This window comes from Lontra canadensis, unplaced genomic scaffold, assembly GCF_010015895.1.
Source record: "Lontra canadensis isolate GAN:19392208 unplaced genomic scaffold, GSC_riverotter_1.0 scaffold173, whole genome shotgun sequence".
In the NCBI taxonomy this organism is placed as follows: domain Eukaryota; kingdom Metazoa; phylum Chordata; class Mammalia; order Carnivora; family Mustelidae; genus Lontra; species Lontra canadensis.
In genome coordinates, this window is record NW_022631167.1 from 1,445,220 (window position 1) to 1,463,272 (window position 18,053).

The following is an 18,053-nucleotide window of genomic DNA, read 5'->3' on the forward strand; positions in this document are numbered from 1 at the left end:
CGGCCGGGAATCATTGTGTGCTGGGGAGCCCGGCCCTTACCTGTGCACAGAGCCCAGCTCAGGGGGAGAGGGGACAAAGTGCATGGCCAGGCTGGGACACAGCCTCCCAGCAGGCAGGGGAGGGCCATGCCCCCCCCCACCAAGACTCCTGCTTCCTCAGGTACACCCTTCGACCTCGGGGAGTGAGCTCTATCCCTTGCCCTGGCCCCTGTACACCCCTCAGCCTTGTGCCCAACCCCCCCACCGACGCCCCGGGGTGCCAACCTGCCTGGGGTTCTCAGGCGCCTACCCAGGGGTGCAGGCAGAGGGCCGGGGTCTGCAGGGGCGGGTTCTCGGGCACGGCCCCCCCTCCACCCGTCAGTACTCCTTGGCCTCCTGCAACTGGGCCAAGTACTCTTCCTCGGGCGGGTTGTCCGCGCAGGCCCGGCCGTTGTTGGGGGGCCGCACGGTGTGGTAGCGGCTCCAGTCGCCCTTGCAGAGGATCCAGGGCAGCGTGTCGAGCTTGAAGTGCAGCTTGGGCGAGAAGTCGGTGCTGATGAGGTCGGGGGCGCCGGCGCCCTTGCCCCGGGTCAGCAGCCGGCTGTCCTCGTCGTAGCAGCAGTGCTGCGCGGCCAGGGTGCTGCTCTCGCCCGACAGCACCGAGCGCAGGCAGAAGCGCGCCGTGGGCTGGTACACGTCCAGGCGCTCCCGCGGGCCGCTCGCATCCTTCCAGCGGAAGCTGCGGCCGCGGCGCTCGTCCTGCAGGCTCACGGCGCTCGACGCGGCCTCCAGCGGGTACCTGCAGGGGCAGCTGGGCAGGTCCTGCAGCACCTGACGCATGTACTGGGCCAGGAAGTCGCTTTTGCAGTTCAGCCACCTCTCGCAGCTGTCCACCTCTGCGGGGGGGAGGGGAGCCGGTCACCGGTCGAGGGAGTTGACCTACGCGCCCGGGAGAGGGAAGGCCGCACACCAGACCTGGGTGCCGTAGGGCGCCACCGCCCCCGCTCCCCTCCCCCACCGGTGGTCACGCCCCTCCCCCGTGAGGTCCCCCCTCCCCCGTGGGCACTCCCCCACCCTGACCTCCGCTGTGGACAGAGAGGGGCTACCGCACAGCCCCCTCCCCAGGAAACCTGAAGCCAGAGGCCACAGCTCAAAACGATGTTGGCCAAGGGGCTGTCCCTCTACGTGCTGGGTGGTGGGAAGGATCTGGGGTCTTGGGGAAGGAACTGGGAAGTGCTGGGGGCAGGCACCGCTGTTTTAAGCACTTGGTAAGAAAGTGTTCCCCTGTCTTCACCATTGGTCCATTCTCGTTCTTACCTCCACCAGCTTCAGGCTTACCCTGCCTCTCTGGGCCACCTGTGGCCCCCTCTGTCTAGGTTGCCTCCTCTCTTCTCTTTCTCTTGAGAATGTGGCCTCTGACTCTGGCCACACAGAAAACATGGCTCCTTCCTTTTTGCTCCAGAATGTGGGGGCACGCCCTGCCACGTAGTGCTCAAGCTGGCCGTGTGTCTCTCTCCTCCTAAGGCCCGAGCTCCCTGAGGGCAGATCCCCGGCCCCGCACAGCGCCAGGCGCACCCCACCGGCTCAGGGAGCCTCACAGTAGTGAGCATGGGCCCCACCTGCAAGCGGCCTGTCGGCAGCTGCCACCCTCCTTGTGGGGTGCAAGGGACCCCAAGAGATGCAGATGCAGAATGTTCTAGTAATAACAGCCTGCTCCCCTACACTGCTGGAAGGAGCAGTTCCGGAGTTCTGGCCCCTGCCCTGTTTCTGACAGCACCCCTTCCCACACAGAGCCTGCCTGGGAGTCCCCAGAGTGACCGAGAGTGGAAGCCAGAACATCCCATCCCATCCCACAGCCAGGCAGAATATGTCCCCCCAGGGCAAACTCCAAGTTCTGTGGCTCCCATCAGGACCTTCTTCCCAGCAGGAATGTCAGGCTGGGGAAGGTCAATGGCCTGGCTAGGGGAACTGAGAAAGGCCGGGGTCCCTTTGCCAGAGAGGGTCATCTTCCAGCTGGAACGTGTACCCTGCCTGCCTCCATGGATGGAGGTGAGATTCCTGTCTGCAGGGATGCTCGACACTCCCAGAAAGGTTCTCCCCAAACCCCTGGGAGCAGGGCCTAGCTCCCCACTGACCGGGGCTGAGCATGTCCGGGGCATTGTGGGCCGGGCGCTGCCACCCCTCTCTGGGGAAGCTCAAGGGGTCTTTGTCCTCGGTGCCTTTGGGAGGAGAGGTGGCCAGGCTGGTGGGACCCTGGGGCACCTCCGTGCTCCCCGTGGGGGAGGCCCAGCCCTCACTAGGCTCTCAGTGCCCACAGCATCAGGGCTAGGCCTGGGCCAACGCCAGACCACTGCGTCTGTGAGCGCCCTGCCTTCCTTCTCCAGGCCCTGTCCTCAGACAAGGTGCCTGTGCCCAGGGGACCACCAGCATGTAAGCAGCTGCCTCTGCCGGCCCCGGCCCTGGGGCTCGTTTCACCTCGACAAGGGGGCAGGCAGTAGGCTCGGGACCCTGGTGGTGGTGCAGGTGCGGCCGCAGGGCCAAGTCCTCCTCTGGCTGGGAGACCAGGGCCTCCACTACTCTGAATGCTCAGAGTCCGAGTCAAGGCAGGGAGCCAGGGGTGTATGAGCACAAGGGGAGCACCAGGGCCTGTCACCAAAACACACCCCTTCCTCGGGAGCATGCCACCCTTGCCAGGGCTCCCGGCCTAGGGGATGAAGCATGGGCTGGATTCCAGCCCCCGCCTGTCCCTCAGCTGGGCAACCCCGTAGAGCAGACCTCTGTGCAAACCACATCAGTCAGAACCACAGCTGACAAGATCACCCTGGCACTGGGATTTTTTTTTTTTAATTTTTTAAAGCTATTTTTTATTTATTTGACAGAGAGAGAGAGGGGTCACAAGTAGGCAGAGAGAGAGGGGGAAGCAGGCTCCCTGCTGAGCAGAGAGCCGGATGCGGGGCTTGATCCCAGGACCCTGGGATCATGACCTGAGCCAAAGGCAGAGGCTTTAACCCACTGAGCCACCCAGGCGCCCCCTGGCACTGGGATATTAAGGAAGATCCTGACTTCCCACGCTGGGGACCCAGCACTGGTCTGAGGAACCCAGCGTCCACCAAGACAGGCTGTGCAGGGCTGGGACCCGGGGGCAGGGGGGTTCCTCTGTGGAACCCCCAGAGTCCTGACATAGTCCTGACAAAGTCCTGACAAAGCCCGCTTTCTCCTCACTTCCCAGGCAGGTCTGAGCAGGCGGGCACCAGGGGCTGAAGGACAGTTCATGGAAGATGAGCTGGAAAGCCTGAAGTTTCTGCCAGTTTACATTATTTTGGTTTACATTATCTTGGTCTTAGTTCTCAGCACGGCATCTCCCTCCAAGGACCAAATGCCAGGGCTCTGGGGAGAATGGCTGCGATGGTGCATGAAACAGGTCTGTGCCCAGGGAAGCCTGGACTGAGGCATAAAACATAAAAACGGCCATCATGGAGGTCTGGCCGGGGCTGAGGGGGCATTTTCTGGATGGTCTGGGCTGTTAGGTGGTTTTCTGATAAAAACAGCCAATATTTAGTTTACTACATGCAGGCACTTTAAGTGTATTAACTCACTTAATACCCTCTACACCCAGTCTTACGTAGTGAGGGTTGTGTCATTCTCCATTTTAGAGAGGAAGGAAAAGAGGCACAGAGAGGCTAAGTAACTTGCCCAAGGTCACTCAGCTGGAAAGCGGCAGAGCCAGGATGCAAACCACACAGTCTGAAAATGAAGTCAGTTGTGAGTGGTGGGGTTTATAATGTTTCCCAATTTGTTGGCAACTGACAGATATGACTACATATAAAATTACAAATGTCTGCTTTGCTGAGGGGGGTCTCAGGGCTGTTGTGGAGATCAAATGTTTGGGGAAAAACAAAGAAAACCCAAATTTTGCCAGCTACAGGTAATGTTGCTACTTAGGGGATGATGGTGTTTGTACAGGCCTAGCTCCTGGTCTCCGCCACGGCCCCTGCTCGGGAAGCTCTCAGGCCTCTCTCTAGCCCCGTTTCCACTCAGGACCTCCAGAAGCCACAGCTGGGAATGCCAAGATGGGGGTGCTCACCATAGCCGTCCGGCTCCTTGAAGGCCCAGTCCCCAGGGGCCAGCCAGCCCTGCTCCTGGCTGCCTTCGGCCCCACTGAACCCAGGCTCCTCCTCGTCATACTCTTGGTCATCACTGGCCTCCTGGTCCTCACTCTCGCCGAACTCTGCAGGGTAATCCTCCTCCTCCTCTTCCTCCTTCTCCTCCTCCTCCTCTTTGTCTTCTTCCCCTGGGGCTCTGCCCTTGAGATCGGTCCTCCCCTCCTTGCCCTCCAGGATGCCCCAGAACAGGGGCCAGAAGAGCTCCTTGACAGGAAGCCAGCTCGAGGCCCCCTGGGGCCAGCGGCGGCCGGGCTCAGCCAGGAGGTCCATCTCCACCTGGGCCTGGGGCTCCTCCACCACCTCAGTGGTCACCTGCAGAGGGACAGACACAGGCAGGCGGGTAAAGGAGAGCTCAGAGCAAGACACCAAGGATAGGACGGATGACGATAGGGGCAGAGGTCCTCCCTTCCCTCCAAACCAGCTCATTTTCTTCACCAAATTTCCTGGCCTCCCAGGGCACATGGGGTCACAATTTAAGACTCAGCTGTGCATCAGAATCCCCTGGGTATCAAGACCCCCGACCCAACCCTAGACCTGACATGGGGCCAGGCACGGCGGCTTTAACATTGTGCCAGGATAGAGACCCACTCTTTAAGATGCGCTGGCTGGTGGGGCGCCTGGGTGGCTCAGTGCGATAAAGCCTCTGCCTTTGGTTCAGGCCCTGGTCTCAGGGTCCTGGGATCAAGCCCCGCATCAGGCTCTCTGCTCATCGGGGAGCCTGCTTCCTCCTCTCTCTGCCTGCCCCTCTGACTACTTGTGATCTCTATCAAATAAGTAAATAAAATCTTAAAAAAAAAAAAAAAAAAGATGCACTGGGTGGGAATTATGGCTCCAGTGGCCTGTGGGCGCCCAGCCCAGCCATAGGGGCTGCTAACACCCTGGGGGCTCACTGTGGGACTGGAAAATAATCGCAAAGATAGCAAACTCCCATAGCATCTATGGGTGGGGAGGTTTGGGGAGGGGGACAAAAGGGGAGCAAAGGGGGTTCCCTCACTCACCCCACGGTGGACAGGAAATAAGGAACGTGAAATCATTTATGTGAAAGGGAACTTTGAAAGCATTATTTTTGGCTATTATAGAATAATATGAGGGGCACCTTGGTGGCTCAGTGGGTTGTCTGCCTTCGGTTCAGGTCATGATCCCAGGATCCTGGGACTGAGCCCTGCATAGGCTGGGGCGAGGGAGGGGGAGGCAGGCTGTAGGCCTCCCTGCTGAGCGGGGAGCCTGCTTCTCCCTCTCCTTCTGCTTCCCCCTTCCCCTCTTGGTGTGTGCTCTGTCTCTAAAATAAATTAATTAATTAAATATTTTTTAAAAAATATTAGATTCTATGCTTTTTTGTGGATTTTTTTTAATATAAAGGTTTTATTTATTTATTTGAGAGAGAGTGAGAGATAGCATGAGAGGGGAGAATGTCAGAGGGAGGAGCAGACTCCCCATGGAGCTGGGAGCCCAATGCAGGACTCGATCCTGGGACTCCAGGATTGTGACCTGGGCTGAAGGCAGTCACTTAACCAACTGAGCCACCCAGGTGCCCTCTCTTTTGATGAAAGTGTTTTGCAAACTGTAGATGCTGCACAAAATGCAGAACTACCGTCAGGGGGGCGCCTGGGTGGTTTAGTGGGTTAAAGCCTCTGCCTTTGGCTCAGGTCATGATCTCAGGGTCCTAGGATTGAGCCCCGCATCGGGCTCTCTGCTCAGCGGCAAGCCTGCTTCCCCCTCTCTCTCTCTGCCTGCCTCTCTGCCTATTTGTGATCTCTCTGTCAAATAAATAAATAAAATCATAAAAAAAAAAAAAAGAACTACTACCATCAGGGATTGAGGACTGGCAGTGGGGAATGTAAACTAGAATCCCACTGGCCCCATAAAGCCCCTCTGGGGGGACAGCCCCCCACAACCAGCCCACCCCATTCTGCATACAACCAACCCTGCAGGAATGATGGGCCTGGGTGAGGGCCACAAGTCACTCCTCCCCCAGATTCCTAGAAGCCCCTGCAACTCACGAAGCTTCTCCACTCATTGGGTCCTCATGACAGCCCTGCCAGGGCCGTCTGTCCCTCACCATAGACTAGGAAACATGGGCTCAGCAGGGCACGTGCCTGCTCAGTCTGTGGCCGGGAAGAGGATGACCAGTACTCCCACTACTCCATCTTCAGTGACCCCGAGCAGGACCCCCTCCCTGCAGGGAATACAGGATGGGAACTCGGATCCGCCCAGTTCCTCCCCAGATGTCCATGGGCCCACGGCCCTTCTGGAGCTCTCACCTGGATATTGGGGTTTGGGGCACTCAAGTCTGTGTTGGCCAATCCTGGCAGCTTCTGCAGCTCAAACAGCAAGGGAGCAACCTCCAGGGTCCTGGGAGGGGCCGTCCTGTCCAGGCTCAGGGCTGCTGGCTCACTGAGAGCCCGGCACCTGTGATGGCATGGCCCTGCCTGGAGGCGGGTTCTGGGGAGCAGTGGGCTCCTCTCTTCTTCCCCAGGAGAGTTGGGATGTGGGGAGGCTAATACCTGAAAGAGAGAGAGCGGGGGAGGGAGAGGTGACTGGGGTCAGGGTTGGCCCCAAGTAGACCTGAAGGGGGGATTCGGGAGCCCTGGGGTCTGTCCAGGCCACACACTCCCCATGTGACTACGTACGTATCTGAACGCACCTGCTTTACCGCCTCAGAGGGTGAGTGAGGTCCTGTCCACAGACTGCTTGGACAGACGGTGCCAACATGAGGCATGACAGGGGGGCTAAATCAGGGTTCTACACACGGAAGAGACACAAGCCAAGCCCCTCGTTTTACAGATGAAGAAAACTGAGGTCCAGAGAGGGAAGTGTGTATTTCCAAGTGCAGTTAGCAGACCACATGCCTCAGAGTCCCCAGGGCTCTTGCCCAGAAACAGGCAGCGGGCCTCCCAAGTCGGGGTGGGAAGGCCCAAAAAAGCCCACAGGAAGTGAGGGCCAACCTGGGCCGCTGGCCCCCAGGCCATCCAGGAGGGGGCTGTATTCCTTAGCATCCCTGACCACTGCTACCTTCCTCCTCCTGCCCACCTGGGGCCCGGCACCGTTCCTGTTCCAGGTGCTGGTACAGCTGCCTGTCCACCAGTTAATTCCCTCTACCGGCCAGTGCCCTTGCGGGGTCCACACCGTGGCTGTCCCTGCTTCTGCTGAGATAGTAAGTGAAAGACCCCGGTTGTCTCTGGCTCCAGCTGCAGCCCTCACCTGCTCGGACAGTGGGACACTGGGGTGGCCGTCCACCTACTTCCAGGCTGCAGCCATTACTCAGTTTTCCACAACAGGATGGAAACGGCACTGTCCAGAGCTGCCTTTATAAGTCTCAGGGGCTAGGCGCCTGGGGATCTTGCCCCCACTCAGTCCACAGGCTTGACCCCATCTCCCACCTCATACCTGAAACAGTGTGAGAAAACACAGGTCTGGACAGTCAGATCAGCCTGGGTTCAAATCCCAGCTCTGCCTCTTACTAGCTCATTCAGCTTGAGCAGCAAAATGAGCATAATTTCTACCTGGAAGGATTGTCAGAATTTATTTATCACGTATTTCCACAACACCTGTGTGCCAGGCACTTTTCTGAACACTTACTTAATCACTGATTGCAACTCCCAACAACCCTCAGCGGTAGGTACCAGCTGTCATCTTCATTTCAACAATGGAAACTAAAGCACAGAGAGGGCAAGTAACTTGCCCAAGGTCACACCAAGACATTTAGTGGTAGAGCCAGGATTTGAACCAGACAGCCTGGGCCCAGAGCCTACACTCTTCTTCTTCTTTTTTAAAGGTTTTATTTTTCAGTAATATCTATACCCAAAGTGGGGCTCAAACCCACAACCCCAAGGTCAAGAGTCACACGTTCTACCAGCTGAGCCAGCCAGGTGCCCCAGAGCCCACAGTCCTAACCATTGTGCTCGGACACTACAGGCAAGAGAGTGGAGGGTCTATTGCCCAAATCAGAGGCAAACTAAACTCAGTCTAGTTTCTCACTGTGACTTTCTTGGGTTGGAAAAGAGAATCAAAACCTTCGGTCTCTCCCCTTTAGCCCCTCCCTATGGGGATCCGCAGACTCCTGGTTCCAAGTCTCCCGCATTAACCACTATGGGCCCACCCGAGTCTGGCCCTGGTGTCAGCCGCCGAGTCAAGGGGCTCGGGTCTAGACAGCCAGGCCAGATGAGCAGAGGAGGGACAGCTGAGTAGCAGAACAAGTCAGCCCCTTTGCTGACCCATCTCGGAGGCCTGGCACATCCCCGTGTGTCGTCTTCCTGGCAGCTCCCACCCACGAGGCCACCAAAGCACCAGCTGTTCCTGTGACGTGGTCTGGCGGCTCCTGTCTGCAGCCTCTGGGGCCCAGAGACAGGCAGTCCCAGGACAGCATGACATCAGGGTCTGTGGCCTCTCTGGCTGGTGTGGATTGGAGAGGGATGCCTCAGACCAAGAGGTCGTACGACACACAGGGTAGCCCTCACACAAATCATCCAGCCCAGAATGTCAACAATGCTGCAGTTAAGAAGCCTGGTCTTGGGGGTGCCTGGGGGCTCAGTCAGTAGAGCATGTGACTCTTGATCTCGTGTTGTGAGTTCGAGCCCCACACTGGGTGTGGAGATCACTTAAGTACATACATACATACATACATACATTAAAAAAAAAGAAAGAAGGAAACTCTGCTTTAAATTCTGGCTGCTTAGGGGCACTTGGGTATCTCAGTGGGTTAAGCCTATGCCTTCGGCTCAGGTCATGATCCCAGAGTCCTAGGATTGAGCCCTGTGTCGGGCTCTCTGCTCATCGGGGAGCCTGCTTCCCTTCCCCTCTCTCTGCCTGCCTCTCTGCCTACTTGTGATCTCTGTCTGTCAAATAAATAAATAAAATCTTAAAAAAAAAATTCTGGCTGCTTAGGTCTAAATCCCCAGATAGCCTGACTTCTGACCTTGGGGACCATGACAGGGACGTAACCTCTATGAGCATCCTCATCTGTAAAATGGGGAATAGTGATGGGAAAGAACTGGTTTCCAGCAGGTGCTCAGAATGTGCATTTCCAGGCTCTTCAACCTCTCCACTCCCTGGTGCCCAGGAGGACCTGATGACAACAAAGGCCACAGAAAGCCCCGGCTGAACATCCCAGCCACATATGCCACCTTTCTCGAGCTGCTCTCGGGCCTCCTGCCCTGTGTTTCAGACCCAGGGAACCCCAGGAGTGGAGTGGAGTGGAGTGGAGTGGAGTCGAGCGGGGACACCCGTCTTAGTTCGGGTTTCTTCAGAAGCCAACCCTGACACAAGAATTCAAGGGCAAGTCGTTCCTTTGGAAGGTGATCCCAGGAGACAGGAGCAGGGAGTCGGGGCGAGAGTCCGGCATGGGAAGCAGCTAATACAGAAATGCTCCCTCAGGTTAGTGACCACGGTGACAAGCAGAACTCAGTCCCATCGGGTGCCTCAGCTACTCCCCCAGGAGTTGGGGAGCTGGGCTGCGTACCTACCAGCCCTGCCAGTCACTGGTTGAGGGATCATGGAGGGAGAAGAGGGTTTGCTCCCCGGGCGCCTCAGGCTGGCCGTGGCAGCTCAGAGCAGGCCCTAGCAGCAGTGACAGCCGTCTGGCCGCCAGACACTGGCAACGGGAGGAAAGGCCCTCAGAGATCGGGGTAGAAAGCCCAGGGCCCCGCCCTGCACGTGCTGTCTGAGCACATCTTCCCTCCCGGGCCTGGGCTGGGCCCTTAATGTGCCTTCTGTCACCCCAGCTAGACTGCAGGCAAGACTTTTTGTCTGCTTTGTTCCTGCTGTAGCCTGTGCCTAGCGCAGTGCCTGGGACACAGGAGAAGCTCGATAAATCACTGCCTTGCTGCATGAACACAAGCAACCCCAAGGGGTGACTGTGACTCTCCGTGTGACTGAGGAGCTTACGGGGAGGCTCAGAGAAGGCCATGGACTGATGTGAGGTCGCCGAGGTTACAGCACTGGAGCTCGGGTTCAAACTCAGCTCTGTCTGATCTCCACGCCCGTGCCTGCGTGCACACACACGTGTGTCGACACGCTCTCATGACAACCCCCTTGCACAACCACCTCTGTATTCACGGAGCCTTCCCATTTTTGCCATCTCGCTGGCAGTCGAACGGGGCAGTGACGGGTGGAGGGTGGAGGCCACACGGCCTGGGTTCCAGTCCCAACTTGTACACTTACGAGCTGTGTGACCTCGGGCGGGTTAAATTCATCTGCCTTAAATACTGCCTCCATAAATTAAGGAAACAGCAGTCTCTGTCTGGCATGGTTGTTGAGTTAGAACGAGGGCTGCCTCAAACAAGGCCAGTGTGCAGTGAGCCTCACCTAGAGGTGGTGACAGATGGTGTCGAGAGAGAGAGGACCCCTCTTGCCAGGCCCTGCCAGCTCTTTACATCTTAGCTGGTCTGAAGTCCCCAGCACCACCCCCTATGCGGAAACTCTGGGGGGTGCATCCCATGGCCTGAATTCTGAGGTTCAGCACATTTAAGAACACCTGTCCTATCCCACAGGACCAGCTTCCCCATCTGCTACCCTCGCACGGGGAGTTTCACACAGGCACAAATACCCGAGTCCATGCTTTGGGGCAATGGTGTCAACATCTCTGCCCCTCCCCCCATTCTCTCTCTCTCTCTCTCTCTCTCACACACACACACACACACACACACGCGCGCGCACACACACACATGCATTCTATTCTTCCCTTTTCTCCCTCAACCAGCTTTCCAGTAGTTCCAAACTCTGAGCAGGAAGAATGGTCAGGAGGGAGAGCGGTGGTCAAAGTCAAAGTCCAAGGAGGTAACCATCTGCTGGGGGAGGCTGAGGGCGAAGCCACAGGCTTGGCATCACACATATGCTGGGGTCACACTCACTCAGTGACCAGGCTAGGAAGTGGGGCACACCCCAACCAAGGAAAGCCAACCTGCAGGAAAGTATCTGCTTCTTGGTGCCCCGGCCCGACAGGCAAGACCCTGCCACCCATCACGCCCCTCCTGCAATCCAGTCCTTGATGCTAGGCACCTGGCTGGAGGACGCCCGGGACGGAAGTGCTGATTGAGCTCCCCAGCCGTATGTGGGACGGTGCCCCAGGCCCACGGGCTCCCTCCTCTGGGCCTGAGCTCTTCACTCTCAGGCCGTCGTCCCCTCGTGCGTGCGTTCTTCTGAGGGGACCACATCCCTGCTGTGACAGCAGGACCGCCTGCAGCTCCGCCCAGGGGGGACGCTTCCTGCGGGGCAGTCCTTGCAGCCTGGAGGAGCTGTCCTCTCTCTCTCTCCTCTCCTCCTAGTTCTCATCTCCATCACCCTCCTGTGACCCCAAGTCCTCAACTCTGTTTCCCCCACCCCCGGGTCTTCCCTTGGCTGCCCAGGAGGTGGTGTGTGCCAGGGCAAGGTGTCCAGGGGTCCCGGAGTTAAGCCAAGCTGGGTTTCAATCCCGGCTCCCCGCTTACTAGCTGCAGAACTGTGGGTTAGTGATTAGACCCACTGTCCTTCTCCTTAACCCTAAAATGAGGAAAACAAGGCAAGGAACGCAAGAGGCTAGGCACAGTGGCTGTTTGGGTGGTGGCGTGAGCCGAGCTAGAGCAGAAGACACCCAAGGGAGAGAGCTCTGCTGTTCCTTGCTCGTCTAGCCCCCAACAAATCCTTGTAACGATGATGCCACACACGTGAGCCATGCTTTCTCACCTAGCAGGCTAGCCACCAGAACGGGCTCTCTTACTCCCATTTGATTGGGGGATAAACCGAGGCTCAGCAACAGGCCTGCCCAGAGAGAGGGTGGCACGTTTGTTCCTGATGCTGATGATTTCGAGAGTTTTCAAGACTTCAGATGAGCAGGCTAAGGGTCCCTGGCATAGCTCTTGAAATGACAGCCCTGGCTCCCAAGCTCTGTTAGGCTTACCGGCTCTGTGCCTTGATTTTTCCCTCTGGAAAATGGGAATAACACCCATGTCAGCATGGTGTGACAATGAAATAACAGCACATAAAGCACTTCGCACGGACTCTGCAAGGCCCAGAGAAGGCTCACATCCCCTCAGTCATCCTGTACCTTTAGATCTGGGGTGGGGGGGGTGGGGTATGTTCTTCAGCTGCTTCTTCGAAGTCTTTGGGGCTGTCAGTTATTCCTGCCATAATCACCTGTGGCCCCAGAACACCAATCTGCCTCATCTCAGTGGGATTTCTTAGCTAACACCTTGATATAGAACAGCTTTAACACACATTACAGACTTCTGAGGCAATGTTTGAGCTAGACGGGATCCCGGAGATGCCTCGGTCCCCTGTTTCAAATAGGAAATCATGGGTGAGTCATACATGGGTTAATGACCCACTGGGACCAGAACCCCAGGCCCTGGGCTCCAAGCTCTGTTTTTCCTTTGTGGCACTAATTTTCTTTAACATGCTTTTGAGGATTCTGACAAGCCCTATTCTAGGGCTGGGGATAGGACTTTGGCTCTGAAATAATTCATCCTTTAGGCTAGTCTTAGGGGAAGATATGGCAAACATATAAAAAAAAAATCATCACGATACAAAGCCTAAGTACTAAAATAGAAAACGCCAAATGAGTAGGAAAAAAAGTCAATTAATTGTAGGACCACTGTCATCTCTAGGAGGTGGCACTGGCCAGAGGCTGTTCAGTTCCTCCGGATTTGTCTATAGCAGTGGTTGCCAACAGAGGTGGCCAGGGGAGGGGTGTCCCTCAGGAAACACTGGGCAATGTCTGGCTCTGTCCAGGAGTGGGTGCTATAGACATCTAGTGGGTCAAGGCCAGGGATGTTGCTAACACATGCTACAGTGAACAACAAAGAATTATACAACCCAAAATGGCAGGAGTGTGGACATTGAGGGGCTCTGGTCTATAAGATGTACTCTCAACAAGGGGCAAAAATTAGAAATTGGAGGCAAAAAGTCTTGGATATTACAATGCTTTGTAACATACCAAAGTGCCATAGTACATAAACAGTAAATTTACGGTATTAAAATTTCAGTGGAAAAAGCATTTTGGAGGAAAAATATCTAAAAGTCTCCAAGGCAGATAAACACCAGTCCATAGAGACCCCAAGTACAGGCCAGGCCCTTGCTTCCCATGGCCTCTGGAGGGCCTCAGCATCCTGGGCACTACTAGCCCCCAAGCTGTGGTACCGCTCACCCTCCAGTCTCCCCCACCAGGCTGGGTCTCTCTCGGTGTCCTCATACGGAAAATGGGAAGAACTACTCTGTCCTCCTCCTCCTCAAGTAATAGCTACATGGGAGGCGCCCAGACCCCCTGCCACACCAGCCTGCATACCCTGGAATAAATCTGGAGGGTTTTGACCCCATGAGGATGAGTGCCCACTGAAGTCCACGGAGGAATGGCTGGACCGCTGGCCCCTGGTGCAAGGAGGCAAGTTTTGGCAGACCGTATTCCTCTCCACGTCTAAACCACCCTTTTCCAACTCGCTCCTCTGTTTTCAGTCTCATCCCCAAAACGCACTCACAGGCTGCTCAAAGTGCCCTCCGCCCGTCAGGTCTTAGCGACCTCTTCTGCTCTTCCAAGCACATAGTAATACCAAGGACCCTGGCTGATCTTACTCCCCTGCAAGTTGAAAGACCCCACTCCCTGCCTCTTCTCATCTCAGTTCACACCCAAAGGGATTCAAACCTTTGCAGGTCTGATTTGAGGCTGCACTGGCCGGTCGAACCTCAGTAACTCGGCGCCGCGTTCCCCTCCCACCGTTCCGGCTCCTCTCGGAGCGCTCCCCTGGATGGGGGGCTGCAGGAGAGGTTCGCTCAGGGCGACGCAGCCGCGGGCGGGAGAGACCAGGCTGTCCCACGGGGTCCGGGTCCCACGCTCAGCCCAGCAGTGGAGTCTCTCCCCCGCTGGCCCTCCGCCCGGCCGGGACTGGGGCTCCCGCAGGTCCCGCGCCCCTGGCCCCCGCCCCGCGCCCGCCCTGAGAGGTCGCCGCTAGCGCCCGGGTCCCGCCGCTCACCTCCGCCAGGCTCGAGGGGCTCCGGGACCGCGGCCTCCTCTGGGGGAGCGTCCGGCTCGCGGCCAGCAGCGCCACCAGCAGCACCACGCCGAGGAGGAGCCCCGCGCGGCCGGGCATCCCAGGCATCATCTCCTTCCCCGCGCTGCTCCGCGCCGCCTCTCCGCGCCTGGCGAGCGTCTCCCGCGCGTCCCTTCGCGCACCGCCTCTCCTCCTGCTGGTAGAGCGGGAGCGCGCGGATCGCGGGAGCGCGGGGGCGCCGCGCTTTTCTCGGGTCAGCGCCGGGGACCTCCTCGGCCCTTCCCACAGGGGCGGCTCCTCGGCGCGCGCGGACAGTCTCGGCCGGGCGGGAGACTCCCTTTGGTCTGGCCGCCTCCTGCCCTCTGTCCCCGCCGCTGTCGCCGCCCTGGCCCCAGGCGAATTCCTGGCCGGGGTCGTCGCGGCGGGCCAGACGGCCGGCTCGCTCCAGCCCCTCGCTGCGGCTCCTGCGGGTCGCCCACCCGCGGGCGCGCCGACGGCACAGGGACACTCGGACCGCCTGGGTCCGGGGTGGGGGGACGCGCCGAAGCCCCGCGCGGGCGCCCTGAGCTCTTGGGCAGGTGTTTATTTACACCTCGAGGTCGGTTTGCTCGGGGAGGAAGGCCGGGAAGTCTTTCCCCCAAGAGTCCCCCAGCAATTCTGCTGGAGGAGCCGCCCAGAGAAACACCTGCCGCCGTGCGCCCCATTTCCTCAGGATGTTCTCAGAGCGCTTCAAAAACCAGAGAGACTTGAGACTCAGATGTGAGGATAAGTCCCAGAAGGACAGCCAGCAGCTAGACACGTCTGAGGTTGTGGTCAGAAGATGGTGCCATGCTACTGGATGTCACCTAGTTTAATCCCGGATAAAACAATGGGATCACCACTCCCTCTAGCGAGACATTCGTGCGTGTTTCCTCACCTGTAGGGTACGCTGGTCATGAAATAAAAGCTCAGCCCATGATAAAGATCAGGAACTCCTAGAGGCAATGACAATTCTTGTGGCATGGTCTATGGTCTATGGTCTATGAGGGAATGTAAGCACAGTGACAGAAGGTGGGGGGGTGGGACTGGAGGGTTGGGGTTTGGACAAGTCAGTGAGGAGCTGTCAGAAGACACTAGGAAGATGGCCACAAAGGGGCCACAAAGGCTGCCTGGTTTCAAGGCGGGGATAACAGATCCTGGGGGTGCTGGGGAGGAGGAGGAGGGCCAGGAAACCCGCCATAGGGGTAAAACTTGGGATCTGGGTTTAGCCAAAGTAAAACTCAGGGGACCAGGCACAGTGCTGTGAAACCACTTCTGTCTGCAACAGCACAGCCCAGGACTCTGCGGCGTTTTCAATAGTGCATCCGGAGTTTACAACCCCGGTCTGGCGTTGGCCACAGGGGTTTGAATCCTGCCTCTACCATTTACTAAGAAGTTATTATTGGGCAAGGTCTTGGACCTCTTGGTGCTTTTCTCACTTATAAAAGTGTGTGTTTGTGTGGGTGGGGGAGTACCTACCTCGCAGATGTAAGCAGCAAATAATCTAGTTTAAAGATTTTCTTTAGGATAAAGTTGCCATTTTTTTGGTCCAAGGGGTCAAATATTGGCAATTTCATGTGGTTCAACCTAGTAAGATGCTTGGTACACAGTAAACACTCAAACGTTAGCCAAAAGAAACTGGCCTTTGAGCACCTTCTACACCATATGGCTCTTTCTAGACGAAAGGTGAGGCTACCTGGTTCTTTAGTTTTTTAAGATTTCTTTTTCACACACAACCTATTTTCTTTTCATCAAATTTCCACACCTTCCACCAGATCGAAGTCAGGCTCAAGTTCATTCGTTTGGATGGGCCTGTCTCTGAGTCAGGCACTACAGCTGTACCCCAAGCCCTTTTCCCCCCTCACCTGGACCGCTGTCGAAGCCTCCGGACTGGTTCTGCTGGATCCACTCTCATTCTCACTCCCTCCTCACCGGTGCTGTTGGTTATCCTTAGTGGAAAACAGTGCACGATCTAAACACCGTACAACCTTCTGCATTAATCTGATTCCAGTCTTTCATTCTTTGAGCTGTTTTACAGCTCTGTAGGTTGTAGGTAAGAACAGCAAAGTAAAATCATTCCTGTCTATAGAAGTGAAAATTATGTCTGACCTCTCCCCATGAGGAAGAAACCAGTTTTGCCTTCATTTGCACATTCATTTCAATATTCCTGCTCTATCATTGCTGTTTTTCAGTATCTCCTTTGATTGCTTGTCAAATCCTTACTGTTTCCTCATTCATGAGTTAAATAAAATCTTTAACTCGTGCTCATTTTTATATCTGTAAGGGAGTCGTGACTTCTTGAGAATGATCTTCCAACAGTCTTCTTGCACCCAGTTAATTCCTACCTCCCCAGTCTTGGCTCCTGGCAACCACTCGTCCACTGTCACCGCAGGTTAGTTGTGCCTTTCTAGATTTTCATATTAATAGAATGGTATTTATGTATTCTTTTGTGCTTGGCTTCTTCATTGGACATGTTTCTAAGACTCGTCCGTATAGCTGTAGGTATCAGCCATTCATTCCTCCTCGCTGCTGAGCAATGTTCCATCGCATGAACACACGACATTTTGCTCACCCGTTCACAATGGTGGCATTTGGGTTGCTCCTAGTTTAGAGCTTTTATGAGTAAAGCAGCTGTGAGTATTCAAGTGCACGTGTGTGCATGCTTTCACTTCTCTTGGGTGAATGAAATTGCTGCCCCCAAACTGCCAAACTGTTTTCTCAAATAGCTGTGCACTTTCCATCCCCACATCTTTGCCAACACTTGGTATCGTGACTTTTTTTGAATTTAGCCATTCTGGTGGGTGGGGGAGTGGTGGAATCTTATTATAGTTTTCATTTGCATTTTTCCCTGAAGACCAGAGATGTCGAACGTTTTTCCATGTGCTTTTTTGGCCATTAGAATACCTCCTCTTGTGACGAGTCTGTTCAAATCTTTTGGGGCGCCTGGCTGGCTCAGTCGGTAGAGCAATGACTCTTGATTGAAGGGTTGTGAATTCAAGCCCCACTTTGGGTGTAGATATTACTTAAAAAATAAAATCTTTAGGGGCGCCTGGGTGGCTCAGTCAGTTAAGCTTCTGACTCTTGGTTTTGGCTCAGGTGGCCATCTCGGGGTCCTGGGATCAAACCCCACATCAGGCTCTCTGCTGAGCGCAGAGCCAGCTTGTCTCTCCCTCCCCCTCTGCTCCTCACCTGGCATGCCTGTGCATGTGCTCTTTCTTAAAGAGAGAAAATCTTTTAAAAAATAAAAATAAATTTTTTAAAGATTTATTTATTTGAGACAGAGAGCATGAGCTGGGGCAGGGGGGTGGGTAGGGGCAAAGGGAAAGGGAGCAGACTCCTCATGGAGCGGCAGCCTGTGTGGGACTCAATCCCAGGACCCTGAGACCAAGACCTGAGCCTAAGGAAGACATTTAACCGACTGAACCACCCAGTTGCCAGCCCCCCCGCCCCTGGCCAATAATATCTTTTAAAAAGTGTTCAAACCTTCTGCCTATTTTTTAGTTTTAGTTCTGCCTTTTGTTTTTCTTAAAGATTTTATTTATTTGACACACAGAAAGAGATCACAAGTAGGCAGAGTAGCAGGCAGAAAGAGAGGAGGAAGAAGATTCCCCGCTGAGCAAAGAGTCCGATGCAGGGCTTGATTCCAGGACCCTGAGACCATGACCTAAGTCGAAGGCAGAGGCTTTTATTTTTTTAAAATTTTTTTAAAAGATTTTATTTATTTATTTTACAGAGAGAGATCACAAGTAGGTAGAGAGGCAGGCAGAAAGAGAGGAGAAGCAGGCTACTTGCTGAGCAGATAGCCCGATATGGGGCTCGGTCCCAGGACCCCGGTATCATGACCTGAGCCAAAGGCAGAGGCTTAACCCACTGAGCCACCCAGGTGCCCCAGTCCTGCCTTTTTTATTTTGTAGTTTTAGTCCTACCTTATTGAGGT

General features: G+C 55.8%; 1 protein-coding gene across 2 annotated transcripts; it reads right to left on the reverse strand.

Moving 5' to 3' along the window:
• Window positions 1-357: 357 nt before the first annotated feature.
• Window positions 358-14,214, reverse strand: ISM2 (isthmin 2). 2 transcript variants are annotated; one of them, XM_032846217.1, is made up of 4 exons: window positions 14,081-14,214; window positions 6,404-6,646; window positions 4,064-4,454; window positions 358-875 (listed from the first exon to the last, which is right to left on the reverse strand). In XM_032846217.1, the coding sequence occupies exons 1-4, from the start codon at window positions 14,207-14,209 to the stop codon at window positions 358-360; spliced, it is 1,281 nt and encodes a 426-aa protein (XP_032702108.1). In that variant the 5' UTR covers window positions 14,210-14,214. The 2 variants fall into 2 exon arrangements, with proteins under 2 accessions (XP_032702108.1, XP_032702109.1); XM_032846218.1 differs by lacking the exon at window positions 6,404-6,646.
• Window positions 14,215-18,053: the final 3,839 nt, after the last annotated feature.

What these genes read in the sequence shown, in the direction of transcription:
- ISM2 (XM_032846217.1), bottom strand. Translation starts at nt 14,209, where the DNA reads ATGATGCCTGGGATGCCCGGCCGCGCGGGGCTCCTCCTCGGCGTGGTG. An exon ending in CCCCAAACCCCAATATCCAG is followed by an intron (nt 4,455 to 6,403) that starts GTGAGAGCTCCA and finishes GTCCCTCTGCAG; the next exon opens with GTGACCACTGAGGTGGTGGA. An exon ending in CAAGGAGCCGGACGGCTATG is followed by an intron (nt 876 to 4,063) that starts GTGAGCACCCCC and finishes TCCCCCCCGCAG; the next exon opens with AGGTGGACAGCTGCGAGAGG.